This window comes from Lipotes vexillifer, unplaced genomic scaffold (assembly GCF_000442215.2).
Source record: "Lipotes vexillifer unplaced genomic scaffold, Lipotes_vexillifer_v1.1 scaffold240, whole genome shotgun sequence".
In the NCBI taxonomy this organism is placed as follows: domain Eukaryota; kingdom Metazoa; phylum Chordata; class Mammalia; order Artiodactyla; family Lipotidae; genus Lipotes; species Lipotes vexillifer.
This window is the reverse complement of record NW_006797481.1, coordinates 6,092,803-6,110,382: the sequence shown is the minus strand read 5'-3', so window position 1 is coordinate 6,110,382 and position 17,580 is coordinate 6,092,803. Positions and strand designations below refer to the sequence as shown.

Below are 17,580 nucleotides of genomic sequence, written 5' to 3'. Positions count from 1 at the left end.
AAACATAGAAAATAAAAAGTATTCAGACTAGTATCCAGATCTAGCAATGTTAACATTTTAGCATATTGGATTTATTTTTTAAGTGCTCTTTATTTTTTAAATTTCAGGAACTGTTTTTTACTGACTGCTTTTTTGTTACAAATTGAAACATTTATAATAATTGTTATATGATTTAATGAGAATCTAAGTTCTGCAAACCAGAGCAAAACTCATTTATTTTTAAAAAAATAATCAATTAATTAATTAGGTTGTGCCAGGTCTTAGTTGTGGCAGGCAGGCTCCTTAGTTGTGTCTCACCAGCTCCTTAGTTGCAGCATGTGTACTCCTTAGTTGCGGCTTTCCAGCTCCTTAGTTGTGGCATGTGAACTCTTAGTTGCGGCATGCATATGGGATCTAGTTCCCGGGCCCCCTGCATTGGAAGTGTGGGGTCTTAACAACTGTGCCACCAGGGAAGTCCCAAAACTCATTTTAAAAAGAAATTTCAATTTAATTTTTATAGCTAACACTCTTCTTAGTGGACCCTAAGTACTCTTTCTTTCAAATATGAAAGATAAAATCAGAAAATTGAAAACTTGTATAGATATTTAACCAGTTCCATTTTCTTATTATACAGATAAGCTGAGACACACTGGTTATGTGACTTGCTTAAAAGTGCATGACTTGTAAATGGCAGAGGGGACTAGTAAATGGGAGTTCTATCTCTATTCAGTTTTTTGCCTGTTTCTGTATCATGATTTTTTTTTTTAATTCTTTTGTAGAAAAATTTTCTGAACCTATGTAGTTCTAGAAAGTGTTGGAAAATTCCATCACAGGATTTAAGTCTTTCTTATATAAGTTCATGTAAGAAAATAAAAATTAGATTGCCTTTAAAAGTACCATTGAGGTTTTGGAATTTTCTCTATGTACTGACTTTTGAAGCTTTTAAATAGTGATATATGCATGTGTGTTCACTTTGAGTAAATTAGAGAATATTAATGCAGTAGGCAGGATTTGAGAAGCATTAGTGATATGACACTAAACTTGAAAGTAATGATTTCTAAGTATTAAAATCTAAAAATAACGTGCAGATCAGAAAAAATACTTATAAAGTCTCTTTAAAAAGACAAAGAAAATGCTAGACTAAAATAAGATTTGACTGAAGGGATTTATATGTTTAAAGGAATATTACTCAATGAGAAGGGAATTAGATTACCAGTGGAAATTTGGAAAAATAATAGTGAAGTTTTATTTGGTAGTACCCATCTATTCATTGCTTGGGAAAATATTTTGGTTTGGTATAAGGGTCTACTTGACCAGGCTATTATTTTGGAGAATAATAAATACAATAAAATATTTTACTATGTACTAACTTACCTTGTCCTGTGTTCATATTTACTAAGAACCAGCTTGGTATATATATAGTTTGGTTTCCGTTCAGCTTGTCTCAAGGAAGTGAATGCTCTAAATGGAGGGCCCAGTCTGTATAGTAGTTGTACTTTTCCATGAAAATTTGTGAATTGCATTTTTCCCATTGATCTCATATAAAATTGGCAATTTGAATTTGTCTAACTAAACTTACTGAAAAAATTAACTGCTATCCTTTTAACTCTAAAGCTGAGTTAATGCTCAATACTACAGAACCCTAAAACATCAAAACATTTGGGTCAGTGCTGTAATTTAGTTTAGCCTCAAAGGCCAATGCATTGTTTGCATTTGTATGATTTATCAACCAGGTACTTTTGATCTTATAAAAAAAAAAGAGACAGGCAAAACTAATGTAAATCCTTCCTTGATTTAGTAAGGAAAGAAATAGCCGAAATTTAACCAAAACTTTTGCACTCTTTACTTAAAGTGATTTGGTACTTTAGATTTCAGAAGACAAGGAATATTGCTATATGTGTAGCCCGAAAATGAAAACAGACGTGTTTCAAACAGTCTTATTAAATGACTCCAGTTTATTGAGGGGTTACTGTGTTCCAAGCACCGTGTGTTATTCTCATTACCTAGTTTAACAGGACAGCAGTTATTAAAGAACCAGAGTACCCTGTAATACTAAGATATTATTTGCTTTTGTGATTCTCATTCTGTTATAGGTTTACTATGTAAATAATTTTCCAAAGGCTACATAATATGTGATTTCAATAGATTGAATGTAGATGCAGATACGAGAATATAGTTGTATTAAACCAATACTAAAGAGATTTGCAAAAATATTTATAAAACAATGCCACACTTTTCACTATTTTGGTTTTTGGAGACTATAATTAAAAAATTAAATATGCTATTTATTTTAAGTTGTTATATTTTTCCCCAACATTTTATTATGAAAAATTTCAAACATATAGAAAAACTGAAAAGATTGTAGAGAGGATACCCAATACCCTCACCCTAGATTCTACGATGCACATCTTGCTCTGCTTTATTCCTGATCTCTCTGCCTAACCATGCCCTATTCATTTATCAACCCATCTCAATTTTTTGATGCCAGGGACCTGATTTGAACTGCTCCTAAGGAGAAAATTTGATGGTACATCTTCTTCAAGCCTATAATAGCATAAAGGGACAAGACATCCCAGAAACTGGAAAAGTGTGTTTGTAATAAAAATTTAAATTATAATTTTAAATGAATAAGTATATTTTTAAAAGATCAGTTTTTATTTTTAATATGGTCAAACCCAATAGGTATAAAATGCATTAGGGAAAAAATATGTTGAGTTCTCAATAATTTTTAAGAGTTAAAGGGGTCTTAAGACCAGAATATTTGAGAATTGCTGCTTTATAACAATTCCATAAAGATTGTATTAATGCATCCAAGGCTGAAAGGGCAAGAGGCACTGATATATTTAGTGATGTGGAAACTAAAATGTAGTGAAACTTCATAGATCGGTGTGTTAATAAAACACTGCAATGTTAATTAATGCACACTAGAGTATAACTTTATATTGTATTTATAAATCCATGTTTTAGAAAATAGGCACTGTTTTAAGTTTGATTTGGACCCTAAGGATAAACCACTGTTACTGAATGGTATGTTTAAACTTTCGAAAGACCTGAATGACTGTGTAAAAGTAAATACTAGAAAGCAAAGCTTATAGCTTCTTTACTGTACGTAAATGAAATGAGACTTCTTGCCCCACAGTTATAATTAAAGAATCAAAGAACCCAGCTTATATCAAAATCGTACACCTGGGCTATGGAAATTAGATTTAGAGGACAATTAGCTACACTTGTAGGATAACTTTGAAATTGCTTTTGTTATGTGCTGGTTATTTTTCTATTAAAGTGATCTTGTATTATATAAATTGCACTTTGGGACATAAGTGCAGTAGTGATTTTACTTGCTGAGAAACCGTGTGCCAGTACACTAGGTTTACACAGAAAACCTAACAGTCAACACATTTTAACAGATGTTATAGAGCCATAGCTTTTCTTATGTTTAAGAATTAAAGAAAAAATTAGGATCTTCTTATTCTTCATCAAACTATTAGTCAAATTTAGTTTAGTGTGTTATAGTGATATATTTAGATTTTCATTGTTAAAATTATTTAAACGAATACCGAAGTTGTATTTAGAATTCTGAAATAATTGAAAAATACACATGCTTTTTGGTAATCTAAAAATAAGATATAATTTTTTTTTGACTATAGCTCATCTTTGTGGAGAAGGATGGAATCATATTGGGGATGCTTGTCTTAGAATTAATTCCAGTAGAGAAAACTATGACAATGCAAAACTTTATTGCTATAATCTTAGTGGAAATCTTGCTTCATTAACAACCTCGAAAGAAGTGGAATTTGTACTGGATGAAATACAGAAGTATACGCAACAGGTAACAACTATACTTGTTCTTATTATGGAAATATGCTGACAATCCTGTAACCACTGGCAATGGTTCATTCGTTTTGTTTTTTAATACACTATTTTTACTAAATCGTTGAAGTAAAAGTAGAACTGACTTCTTTGGTAGTAAAGTTTTCTAAATTACTCATCTCATGTTTTGCTCAGTAAACCATTGCATTATCTTACCAAGAAGACATCTCATATGAATAAATATACTTTAAATATACTTTAAAACTTGTGCATATAATTTAAGAATTTGTTTTGAAGTGTAATAATTTTGGAATGTCCCTTATAATTAGAACACTAGCTATATTTGTATATATGTATCTATACATTGTCTATATTTGTATATATGTATCTTTGTGTGTGTGTTCTGTGGGTTAAGTTTTTGAATTACGCTATTTTCCTAGGTATAGATTTGCTTGAAATAATATACAAATAGTTAGCAGGACTTAAACCGATTTTTAAAGTACATGGGAGATTTGGAACATACAGCATTTGGGAACAGTTTCAATTTCCTAGAGAGTTGGTCCATAGAAAATGGAATATTTCCTTGGAAATAATGTCAAATATCATTTTATAAGAAATTTTTAATAGGAATTCACAGTATTTTCTGTTCTTGGGATGTTAAAATACAGTCAACTCTTAAGAACAGATTACGTTGGAGATTTGGAAATAATTTACTAAATATTGTTTTGAAATATCTTATTTAGATACTTACTTGAAATGTCTTGAGGACATTTTTAAAAATTGAGGTATATTTGACATGTTGTTTCAGGTAGACAACATAATGGTTTTATATTTGTAATATTGTGATATATATTGTTTTTGGATTTTTTTTTTAGGTTCCACATGTAAGTGAGATCATTTTCTTTCTCTGTCTGACTCATTTCACTTAGCATAATGCCCTTGAGAGCTATCCGTGTTGTCGCAAATGGCAAGATTTCAGTACCCTGTGATCTCACTTCTGTGTTGAATTTAAAACAAAGAAACAAGAATACACATGAAAAAACAAAAAACTAAGCTCAGCGATACAAAGAACAGATTGGTAGTTGTCAGAGGCAAGGGTGGAGGGTGGGCAAAATGGGTGAAGGGGGTCAAAAGGTACAGACTTACAGTTATAAAATAAACAAGCCATGGGGCTGTAATTCATGGCATGGTGACTATAGGTAATAATACTGTATTATGTATTTGAAAGGTGCTGGGAGAGTGGATCTTAAAAATCCTCATCACAAGAAAACTGTATGGTGATAGATGTTAAGTAGACTTATGTGGTGATCATTCCACAATATATACAAATATTGAATCATTATTTTGTATACCTGAAACTAATACAATGTTATATGTCAATTATACGTCAATTAAAAAAGAAAAAATATAGTCAACTCTTAAGTTGTAGGAGATTTAGAAATAATTTACTAAATATAATTTAAAATACCTTATTTAGTTCGTATACATACTTGAAATATACTAAGATAATATAAACTGTCATAGCATCATTGAAGATTTTTGTATTTTGTGTCAAAATAAAATTAGAACTCAATATAGATCAGGTAAGTGATAAAGCTAAACAGTAATAAATACCTCAGATCTGAGGTGTGTACAAGATTTGGCCAATGTTTAAGATACACACACACACACATAGACACCCTGTGGTAAATAATCCACAAAGTGGCATGATTTCTATACAAATAATGGAGATATGGCTATAATTCAACTATTGCTTTGAAAACTATATTAGATCTCAATGACTTTTTTTGACCTTAGGTTATGGCTTTTATTGGACAAGGGTCTGTTGGTGCTACAGAACTCCACTCTGCAGTGCAGTGGATATGGTTTTGGCTTGAAAACTTTTCAGAGCAAAGATTACCAATTGCTTGCTATTGAAACAGTTAAGTAATACTTCCTTGGTATAGCTGATTTTTAAGCAGCATTGAGGACAGCGTATCAAAATGTTGGAGAGCATGCAGTCTGGACATACTGCTTATCTCCACAGCTTAGTAGCAAGTTAACCTCCCCAGCTTATGTTCCTCATCTGTAAACTGGTGTAGTAATCATAGCCATCTTATATGTTTATTGTGAGAAATAAATGAGGTATTGTATGTGAAGAGCACAGATACATTTTATTTCTTAGTGTTTACTAAAGTTATCATTATTATTGTTTGCACTTTAAAGATTATTTTTGTATGTTTCCACTACTGCTGTAACTACTATTTCCAAGAATCATTAATTAGATAATGAATTCTTAAGTAACTAAATGAATTTATTCGATGAATAGTTAATAATATTGATATTGACTGTAGAAAAATATTTGCCCCAGACTAGTGTTTTAATTTTTCCACTTTACAAAGCCTTTCTCCACTCACCCCCACTAATTATACTAGGACCTTTTCCTTCTTAAGATCATTTCTGATTTATGCTAAAGAATAGGAATATATGTTACTGATTTTCCTTTTGCTAATAACAGGGGAACAAGCATCTGATTTTTAAAAAGTGATATAAGAACAGTTTTGTATAAATGTCAAAAAATTAGAGGGACTTAAACACATACTCTTTTGAAATGTTTGTGTGAACATTCAGTTCATTATTACTGCCTGCCATAATTTTTGTGGTGGTATTAGTGTGTGTATTTCTCATGAGTATTGATACAGATAATTTAATTTCTAATGCCATTTTATATCTGTAGAGTCAAAGCCCTCCCCTAATTGATAAATTTATTATACCCCCAGTTTTTATAAATATTCAGAAATTTTACATGGATGTCACATTGTGATACTTGGCTGTCAAACATTTGTTATATGCTTGATATTAATGGGGAAAAGAAAAACTATAATAATTAAATTTGTATGAAAAATTGATCTATAAAACCATTTTTGTGTGAACTGAAGCTATATTTCTGGGAAGGATGGGCTAATCTTCATTCATTTAGTACAAATTTATTGAGCACCTTCATTGTACTTGGCAGTCTACTGCTTGCTGAGTATATAGAGATCAAAAACAATCACTGTTGTTAAAGAGCTTATGGGGGAGAAATACAAACACAGTTATACCAAAGTGTGATAATTGCAATGATAGATGCACACAGGGTGATGTATGAAGATAGAGGATGGATACCTGACCAGTAACGTGGACTTAAGGAGTTTCCTAGAGTAATGCTATAGTTAATTATTGCAGGACTTTGAGTTGGCCAGTGCATTAAGATATTTGTAAGGAGGTCAGAGAAGTGCGTCTGTTTTTTCTCTTAATTTACCTTGTTTGAGAGCTACCAGCCTTATGGTTGAGGATAAGATGCAAGTGGTGTCATCTAGGAGAGATCTGTTGATTTTTAAAAAATATTTTAGAAAATATTGACGGTATTATTTGTAAAGTTTCATTTTTAGTCATATGGAGCATACAACATAATTTAAGATCTATTTATATTCTTGTACTACCAAGAGCTTCATTTCTTTAATTACAAAATTGAGATTCAGTTATCAATGAACATTTGGAAATTAGTACTACTGAATATGTGTAACTTATAAAGAGCGTTTTATTGGTAGATCCACATTCTTTGAGTTTTAGAAAGTACTAGTGTTTGGCATTTGAGCTCTATTGCTTTTTTCCTTGTTTAAAATACATTATTTTTAGTTTTTACATTTTAACCTTGAAATATGCTATTTTAGAAATTTCATATTTCAAGATTTCTTATGTAAGTTGATCATTTTTTCTTGCTTATGATTATACAGTAGGTCCTTATTAGTTAACTATTTTATATACAGTAGTGTGTATATGCTTATGATTATAAGTCATAAAGATTAGACCAACAATTATTTTGGATGTGTGATGAACTTAGATTCAGTAGTTTGTGGCATAGCCTGCCCTGTAAATGAAGAATGTTTTATTTCATTAGAAATATGAGCTTTAGCAAAATTTCAAAGGTGGAATTTTCTGCAGGGTGACATTCCGCTAAGCATATCTTTATATAAAATGAATTATATCCTGAGTCATTGCAGTTGTATAGACTTAAGGTAACCCTTCTGTAGCAAATAAAGATTGACAAATTCATGCACTTAAAACAGGTATCCTGGATCAAATGATCATTTACTTATCAGAAATGGCTAATGAAATGTTGCAATGATTTATGGTGTGCTGCAGTAAATTTTTATAATATAGTAATTTATCTTTCATTCTTCAACTGTCTGTCCAGTTCATTTACTGCGTAATAGTTACTTTAAATGTTTTATCAACTGCTTATTTTTCTGTTCCTCTCCTCTTCCTTGCAGATTCTTATCATGATGATTTAGAGAATAATATTTCATTTTAAATGACTTGCTATAGTAAAAACAAGTCATTTAAAATGAAATATTATTCTCTAAATCATCATGATAAGAATCTGCTGTTATTATCAAGAACTATAAAAATGTTATAGCTTTTTTGTTATCAAAATATCTTTGAGAATAAGTATGAAATATATGATGATCACAAGGCAAAGCAGCATGTGTATTTTTATAATTAGAAACATTATTTATTAAGCACTATCTCTGTCTCAGGAATTGGATGTTGGAAACTAAGCATCTCTGTTCTAATGGCCTTGCTTAGCAAAATTTGTTGACTACCTACTATGTGTACAATACTCTACTAGGTGATATGAGATCTACTGTTATAATGAATATTCATAATACTTTAATTTCATTTAAGAAATATTTGTTGAGTATTTTCTGTGTGAAAATTGTTATATTTATACCTTATAAATTTCTAGGTCTACGGGTTCTTTAAAAGCTCTCTGGGACCATTTGTACAACATATTTAGAGTAAATACTGGATTTATATATCTTATTTCTATATTGTTAAAGACTCAAGTGGAGGGACATATTTTTCTCTATCCTGACAGTCAGTAATGTAAAAAAAAAAAAAAAGATGATGTGGAGTTTTGAAACCACTTCACATTATAATGTTATTAGCTTGGTAACTGAGAACATAAATTATTATTATGTATATTTAAGGTAGAAATGTTCAGGAATGATGTCAGCAAGGTGATAGAATGGGAGTTTGCAGCACTCATTCCCTCACAGAAACATTGATTTGAACAATCATCCATATACAAAATACCTTTACAAAAGCTAAGGAGTCCAGGTAAGAGATTATAGCACTGGGTTGGGGGTGGTTGGGGGAACACAGAAATAAGAAAACACTCATTGAAGATGGTAGAAAGGACAGTTTCACATTACCTGCATCATCCTTCCCCTAAGCCTGCATGGTACAGGAAGCACGGTGAGAAAGGGTGAGAAATACCCTCTGCAAAGGGGAAGGAGAATGAAATGAGCACCGATTTTGCTTTGGACGCTACTTCCAGGCTACTTCTAGTGAACCCCGGTGCCTGGATGATCCCTGTGGACCCAGGCGCCAGGCATATCCCAGTACCACACTGGCTCCTGTGGCCTCAGGCTGCAGGCTGGCACCCGCAGACTCAGCCTCCAGGCTAGTCCCCCATATCTCTAGGCAACAGGAGACCTAGGATCCACACCTTCCCCATTAGACCCCAGCACTGGGCTGGCCTCTAGAGACCCAGGGTCAGGCTCATCCCAGTGGACTCAGGCTTCAGGCCCTCCCCTGCGATCCCAGGTACCAGGCCCACCCCCATGGACTCAGGCTTCAGACCTACCCCAAAGACTCAGGACCAGGCTTGCCCCAGTGGACCCTGGTACCAGGCTAGCCCCTGCAGCCTCATGAGCATACTTGATGGCCCAGGTGCCCGGCTTGCCCCAGCACCAGTCCATAGGATTCAGGCTCATGGCCGATCCAGTGCCAGGTAAGCCCTGTGGATCCATGCTCCTGGGTGGCTCCCGCAGTTCCAGGCTCCAAACTGGCCCATGCACCAGCCTGCAGACCTGCCACTGTGGACCAGGTTCCAGGCTCACCACTTTGTACTCAGTTACCAGTCCTACCCCAGTGGATCCTTGTGCCAGACTGGTCCTTCAGACCTAGGATCCAGGCCTGCACCCACAGACTCAGGCTCCAGGCTTGCCCTCGTGGAAAAGGGAAAGTGGCAGAAAGCTCATTTAAAGAAATAATTACAGGAAACTTCCCGAATATGGAGAGGGAGAAGAACATCCCGATCCATAAAAATCCCAGAGAACCTCGAATAGATTAAACATAACGAGACTTTCACCAAGACACATTATAATAGCCCCAAGTAAATCCAAGCATTTATGATCAATTGATGTTTGACAGAGGTGCCAAGAACACACGATGGGAAAAGGACAGTCTCTTCAATGAATAATGCTGGATATCCTTATGCAGAAGAATGGAAGTCGATCCTTATCTTACACCATATTAAAAAATCGATTCAAAATGGATTAAAGACTTACACACATTAAGACTCGAAACTGTAAAACTACAAGAGGAAAACACAAGAAAAAATCTCGACATGGGTCAGGGCAATGATTTTTTGGATGTGACCCCAAAAGCACAGACAACAAGAGCAAATATAGATAAATGAGATTGTGTCGAACTAGTAAGATTTTGCATAGCAAAGGAGATAATCAAGAGTGAAGAGACAGGGCTTCCCTGGTGGCACAGTGGTTAAGAATCCACCTGCCAATGCGGGGGACACGGGTTCGAGCCCTGGTCCGGGAAGATCCCACATGCCACAGAGCAACTAAGCCCGTGCACCACAACTACTGAGCCTGCGCACTAGAGCTCATGAGCTACAAGTACTGAGCTCATGTACCGCAACTACTGAAGCCCGCATGCCTAGAGCCCATGCTCCGCAGCAAGAGAAGCCACCGCAGTGAGAAGCCTGCACACTGCAATGAAGAGTAGCCCCTACTTGCTGCAACTAGAGAAAGCCCGCACGCAGCAACAAAGACCCAACATAGCCCAAAAAAAAAAAAAAAAAAAAAAAAAAAAAAAAAAAAAAAAAGAGTGAAGAGACAACCTCTGGAATGGGAGAGAATGTTTGTAAACCATACATCTAATAAAGATTTAATGTCCCAAATATATAAAGAACTCAAGTAATTCAACAGAAAATAAATAACCCAGTTAAAAAATGGGCAAAGGACATAGATATTTTTCAAAGAAGACATAAAAATGGCCAGCCAGATATATGATGAAAAGCTTAACAGCAGTAATCATCAGAAAAATGCAAATCAAAACCAATTGAGATATCACCTCACACCTGTTAGAATGGCTGTTATCAAAAAAATAAGAAGTGGGCTTCCCTGGTGGCGCAGTGGTTGAGCAGCCTGCGCGTACGGAGCCTGTGCTCTGCAGCGGGGGAGGCCACGGCAGTGAGAGGCCCGCGTACCGCAAAAAAAAAAAAAAAAAAAAAAAAAAAAAAGAGGTAACATATATTGGCAAAGATGAGGAGAACAGGAACTCTTGTATACTGTTGGTGGGAATGTAAGCAGTATAGTGAGTTTGGAAAATGGTATGGAGTTTCCTCAAAAAATGAAAACTATCATATGACCCAGCAGTCCCATGTCTAGGTATATATCCAAAGGAAATTAAGTCAGTATCTTGAAGGGATATCTGCACTTCTATGTTCATTGCAGCATTATTCACAATAGCCAAGCTATGGACACAACTTAAGTGTCCATCAACGGATACATGGATGTATAAAGAAAAAATATATATACATATGGGTATGTTAATTAGCTTGATTCTGGTAATCATTTCATAATGTGTACATATACCAAAAAAAAATCAGACACCTTATACAGGTATAATTTTCATTTGTCAATTATACCTCAAGAAAGCTAGAAAAAACGAAAAATAAAATCTCAAAAAGAAAAGCATAACTCTAAAGCAGAAACAAAGAAAGAAAAAGAGGTGTTCATAATCTAAAAAATTTTGTAAAGAGAGTACCTTGGACCAAGATTATATCATTATTTTTTCAGTCTCATTAGAATAATATATTTTAAAATTGAGTAATGATTAAAATAAGGTATATAAATACAGTATATATTTTGTTTTTAAGCTACTTTTGAAATATTATTGAGAGAACTAAGAAAGTTTAGTTTAATGGCATTTGTCAACCTCTGTTAATTAAATTTAGGCATCAGGGTCAAATATTTTATTAGTTTTCTTTATCTCTTTAGTAATGAAAGTAGATGATGTTAATTTATCTAAAACTGCGCTAAAGTCCTTGTGTACTAGTAGAGGTCTGAACTAGGAGAGAGGCCCTTCTTCCTAGTCCTTTGTGAACCTGTTGTGAAGTCTTCACTAAGCCTTCATTGATTTTGTTTTCTATTTTGTCACAGTGCACAAAATGTCAATTTAGCTTTAGATTCTTAACTCTACAACTGATTAGACTGGTAGTAACAGTAGTAATAGTAGCTGCAGCAGAAGTAGCAGTAACAGTAGCAGCAACACAATATGTTAAGTTTTTTTAATGATCTTCCCTCATAAGTTAGGTATTTATATCAGATATCACCATTTTATAGAAGAGGAAACTGAGGTTCATGAGGGCTAAAGAAATGACCCCAGTCATGTCACTAAACACAAAATATGTTTTAAACATAGTGTTCTATTATACATCATTCTCCAAGATGTGCTGGAATTGTTAATTATCCTTAGTACTTGAAGTCCTTAGAAAGGCAGTTCTATATATTTTCAAATGTAATTTTTAATGATAATGAACTGTTTGCTAAGGAATATGATGCAGGATTTTTGCATCTCACTTTTTAAAAATGTCCCTTTTGCTATTGTTTACAGAAAGTATCACCTTGGGTAGGCTTACGCAAGATCAATATATCCTACTGGGGATGGGAAGACATGTCACCATTTACAAACACAACACTACAGTGGCTTCCTGGTGAACCCAATGATTCTGGGTTCTGTGCGTATCTAGAAAGGGCAGCAGTGGCAGGCTTAAAAGCTAATCCTTGTACCTCTATGGCAGATGGTCTTGTCTGTGAAAAACCTGTTGGTAAGTAGTCCAGTAAACTTGTATTCTTTAAAAATATGTTTCCAACCCTTCTTGCCACTACCCTCTTCCATGGTGTGATGCTATGTAGGCCTGAAGTAACTGTCACCATCTATTTATGATGCTGATTTCAATGTATATTTTATCTTTATTCACATTCCCCACTTACTATTAGTGACCTCAGCCTTAACTTGTGAAAATATCAAAATTATTTTATACAATCTTTATTTCTTGGTTAAAATAGTGAGATTATGAACATATGTTTGTAGTTACAGTATAGTAATAATCTGTTCTTAATATTTTAATGTGTTTTACTTTTATAATAATAGTCTTTGTAAGAAAGATTTATCATTAAGATCAACAACTAATTTATAATCATTTTAATCTTACAGATCTATTATTTCAGTTGGCAAATGAAGAGAAACATTGCTGTTCCATCTTTTGAAATGGGTTTTTGTTAAGTGAGATAGGAATATTGAATTCTTTTCTTTTTTTTAAAATACTATATTTCGTATTGCAGAAGAATATACATAACATAAAATTTATAATTTTAACCATTTTTCCCTTCAGTGTTTTTGAGATATAATTTACTTTTTAAAACATTTTTTAAGTATAGAGTTCACTGTCATTAAGCATATCCACATTGTTGTTAATGTATCAACACTATCCATCTCCAGAACTTTTTCATCTTCCCAAACTGAAACTCCATATCCATTACACAATAACTCCCCACTCATCCCTCCTCCAGCCCCTGAGAGCCACCTTCTACTTCCTGTCTCTATGAGTTTGACTGCTCTAAGTATCTCATATAAGTGGAATCATAAGGTGTTTGTCCATTTGTGACTGGCTTATTTCTCTTAGCATAATGTCTTCAAAGTTCACCCATGTTGTAACATATGTCAGAATTTCATTCCTGTTTAAACATGAATAATTATCCATTGTATGTATATACCACATTTTGTTTATCCATTCATATATTGGTGGACACTTGTTGCTTCCACCTACTGACTATTGTAAATAATGATGCTATGAACATGGATGTACAAATATCTGTTCCAGTTCCTGCTTTCATGTCTTCTGGGTACATAGCCAGAAGTGGAATTGCTGTATCATATGGTAATTCTGTGTTTAATTTTTTGAGGAATTGCCATACTGTTTGCTATGGAAGCTTCACCATTTTAACATTCCCACAAGTAGTGTACAGGCTTCCAATTTCTCCACATCCTTGCCAACATTTAAAAAAATAGTCATCCTAATGGGTGTGATGAATATTACATTTTATGTAAAAATTTTATAGTAAACTTTTATTTTTGTTTGTTGCTTTGATAAAGTGTGGAATGTTTATAGAATTATGGCTAGCTAGAAAAGTAAATAATGTTAGTGTACATAATATTTAGCCAATGGATAGAAAAACCTAGGTCATGTATTACATTTCTATTAAAAAAATTTTAAGTTATACAATTTTATGTACTTTGTAAACGATTAAAAATTTCCAAGGCATTATAAATTTCAAATTAGATAATAAATTTAAGAAGTATTGACATGTCATCTTCATTCTCATTTACCTTATCATACAATTTTAACTCTAATTTTTATCCGACACTTGGCTTAATTGAAACATTCCCTAAACAACAAAATGAACGAAACTCGTATACTTGTGTTAGAAAGCAGTTAACAAATAAAATAATTATATTTGCTGATTTATTCCAGTTAGTCCAAATCAAAATGCAAGACCTTGCAAAAAGCCTTGCTCTTTAAGGACGTCGTGTTCCAACTGTACCAGCAACGGAATGGAGTGTATGTGGTGCAGCAGCACGAAGCGATGCGTTGACTCGAATGCTTACATAATCTCTTTTCCATATGGACAGTGTCTGGAGTGGCAGACTGCCACCTGCTCTCGTAAGTATTTCTCTAGAGTCCCTTTTTGTTTAACTGCAACATAAATCACTTTTCTGTGATGGACAGAGAAATTGAACATTTGAGGAAGTTTAAAAAATGAGAAAAAATATTGTCACTAGTTATAATTAAAAATTGCTACTTACAAGTAAAAGCTAGTTTTAAAACCTCTTAATGCTGTAAGCCCCTGATTTACATTATACCATCATTTTGAATTCCCCTGAGTATATTACCCTGCTATGAGCATTTTGCTACATTTGTGTTCCCCTGAACTCTGAGCGTGTGTTGAAAACAGAGTAACACTTCATGAAAGTGCTCACTTCAGAAGGATCGCATTGCTTCGTTGTGCTTCTTTAGTGTCCTTTAATCTAGCACAGTTCCTGTGTCGTCTTTTATTATAACTGTGTTTTTTTTTTTTTAAGAACCTACAGCAGTTGTTTTGTAGGCTTCCCAACTTGGATTTGTCTGATTGTTTCCTCATGATTAGATTAAAAGTTAAGTATTTTTTGGCAAGGATATATCAGTGGTGATATATTTGCTACAAATGCAAGATGTATAATCTTGTCGTCACATGGGAAGTTGTGTCACCAGGCCAGTACTCAACTTACTGTGGGTTGTGCTTTGGGGGAAGACCCTGCCTCTTGCTGGTCTCATGTTTTATAAGGACTATAGAATGAGGAAGCACCTGACAGTCTGTGTTACTAGGTACTGTGTAGTTATGAGGCAGCATGGTCATCCAGTTATAAGCCCTTATTGCTCAGATGAGTGCCCTCATTTAGAGGCAGCTGCTTAAGCCAATACAGGTGGAGACTAACTGTCTCTTCCAGACCTTACATTACTCCCAGGGAGGATGTTTCCTTCCCCTAGGGACCCAACCAAATCCATATTTGTTCCATATCGGGCACCAGTGTTGCTTGAAGAGCTGGGACAAAGTGGTAATTGCCACAGTGTAGGCTAGAACTTGCAGGCTGTAGCTGTTGTGTGCATTTATTCTTCCAGGCTCTTGGCATCAAGTGGAGAGGTGTTCCTGGGATGGGTATGGCTGGACCTGTTATGGGTTGAGCTCCCTGTTGCTATCCCATTTTAGGAATTTTGATAAGGAATGGGGACGTACGTGATCAAGTGTGTGACAAGGGGGTGTTGAAGGCATAAAATGGTCTTGCTAGCACAGAAAACGTCTTATAACTAGGAGCCAGCTGTTGAGGAAGGTTGAAATACCAGTCCCGGAGACTTGTGGGGAGTTGAGACATTGCTCAGCTTCTCCTGCCTTGATTGTTGTGTTTGTTTCACAAAAGACTATATATGTATGACCCATTTAGATAAAGTTGAAAATAGGCAAAACTATGCTATATTGTTTAGGAATGAATTTTTTAGGTAGAACTGTAGGGTAAGGTGAAAAGTTATTCTTATAAATGTCAAATAGTGGATGCTGCTGGAAAAGATTAGGGGTGCTGGTTAGGAAAAGGGTACAAAGGAGGCAATGTTCTACTTCTAGGCTGCATGCAGGCACAGAGTATTCATTTAAAATAATTTATTAGTATCACATTTTTCTTTATGTACTTCTATGTATGTGTGTTATATTTCACAATGCAAAAAGGCTAAAAGGTAGGGAAAAAGGAACTTGGAAAGTCTCCAAGCTCTTAAACTTTTAAGAACTTTCTGAAAATTATTTAGAGTTAAGTCTAAGTTGTCTTCTCCATTCACAAATCTTTCTTATATTCCATTCTTTTCATTTGTTCATCTTCTGGAAAATAGTCTTCAGTAATTCTTTCCAAATAAATTTGTGGCTAGTAAACTTTCTGAGTCTTTGCATGTCTAAAAGTGCATTTTTCATGTTCACTTGAATGATAAAATGCCTGGGTGTGGAGTTCTAAATAAATTGTTTCCTTAGAAGGTCTAGCACTCAGTGTTGTGGATAAGAATTTTCATGCCAATCTAATTTTCATTCTTTTGTGGGACATCTTTTTTTTTCCCTTTCTTTGAGAGCTTTTAAGACTATTCTCTTTATCCTTGGCATTCAAAATTTTGCAGTTTATTTGAATTCAGTTTTACAATAGTTGATGTGGATTTCAAAAATGGATTCTCATTCGCTCTTAATTTGGAGAGTAGTTTTCCGTCATCTGCTAAAAATGTTCCTTAATGTCAAATTATTTGTTTTCTTCTGTTTACTCTTATTGGAAATCTTAAAATAGTCATTGGAATTTTTGGATATATATCAATATCTCTTGTTTTTGCCTTTTTTTATTGGAGTATAGTTGATTTACAATATTGTGTTAGTTTCAGGTATATAGCAAAGTGATTCAGTTATATATATATACATATATATATTCTTTTTTCATATTATTTTCCATTATAGGTTATTATAAGATTGAATATAGTTCCCTGTGCTGTATAGTAAATCCTTGTTGCTTATCTGTTTTATGTATAGTAGTTTGTATCTGTTAATCCCATACTCCTAATTTATTCCCCCCCGCCCCCTCCTTTCCTCTTTGGTAACTGTAAGTTTGTTTTCTATGTCTGTGATTCTGTTTTGTATATAGATTCGTTTTTTTTTAGATTCTACATATAAGTGATATCATATAATATTTGATATCTTTCTCTGTCTGACTTAATATGATAATCTCTAGGTCCATCCATGTTGCTGCATATGGCAATATTTCATTCTTTTTTTATGACACCACATCTTCTTAAGCCAGTCATCCAGTCATCACTTTATGGGCACTTGGGTTTTTTCCATGTCTTAGCTGTTGTAAATAGTGTTGCTATGAACATTGGAATGCATGTATCTTTTCAAATTAGTATTTTTGTCTTTTCTGGGTATATGCCCAGGAGTGGGATTGCTGGATCATGTGGTAGCTCTGTTTTTAGTTTTTAAGGAACCTCCATAGTGTTTTCCGTAGTGGCTGCACCAATTTACATTCCCGTCAACAGTGTAGGAGGGTTTCCTTTTGTCCACTCCC

The 17,580-nt window shown here is 34.1% G+C and overlaps 1 protein-coding gene across 1 annotated transcript in view; it reads left to right on the top strand.

Moving 5' to 3' along the window:
- The window catches only part of ATRNL1 (attractin like 1), a 713,182-nt gene that overhangs the window by 139,461 nt on the left and 556,141 nt on the right, over positions 1-17,580 (top strand). Inside the window, exons 15-17 of the mRNA XM_007469606.1 lie at positions 3,627-3,808; positions 12,514-12,727; positions 14,435-14,623. Coding sequence (XP_007469668.1) covers positions 3,627-3,808; positions 12,514-12,727; positions 14,435-14,623 — 585 coding nt within the window. The remainder of the gene's footprint in view (positions 1-3,626; positions 3,809-12,513; positions 12,728-14,434; positions 14,624-17,580) is intronic.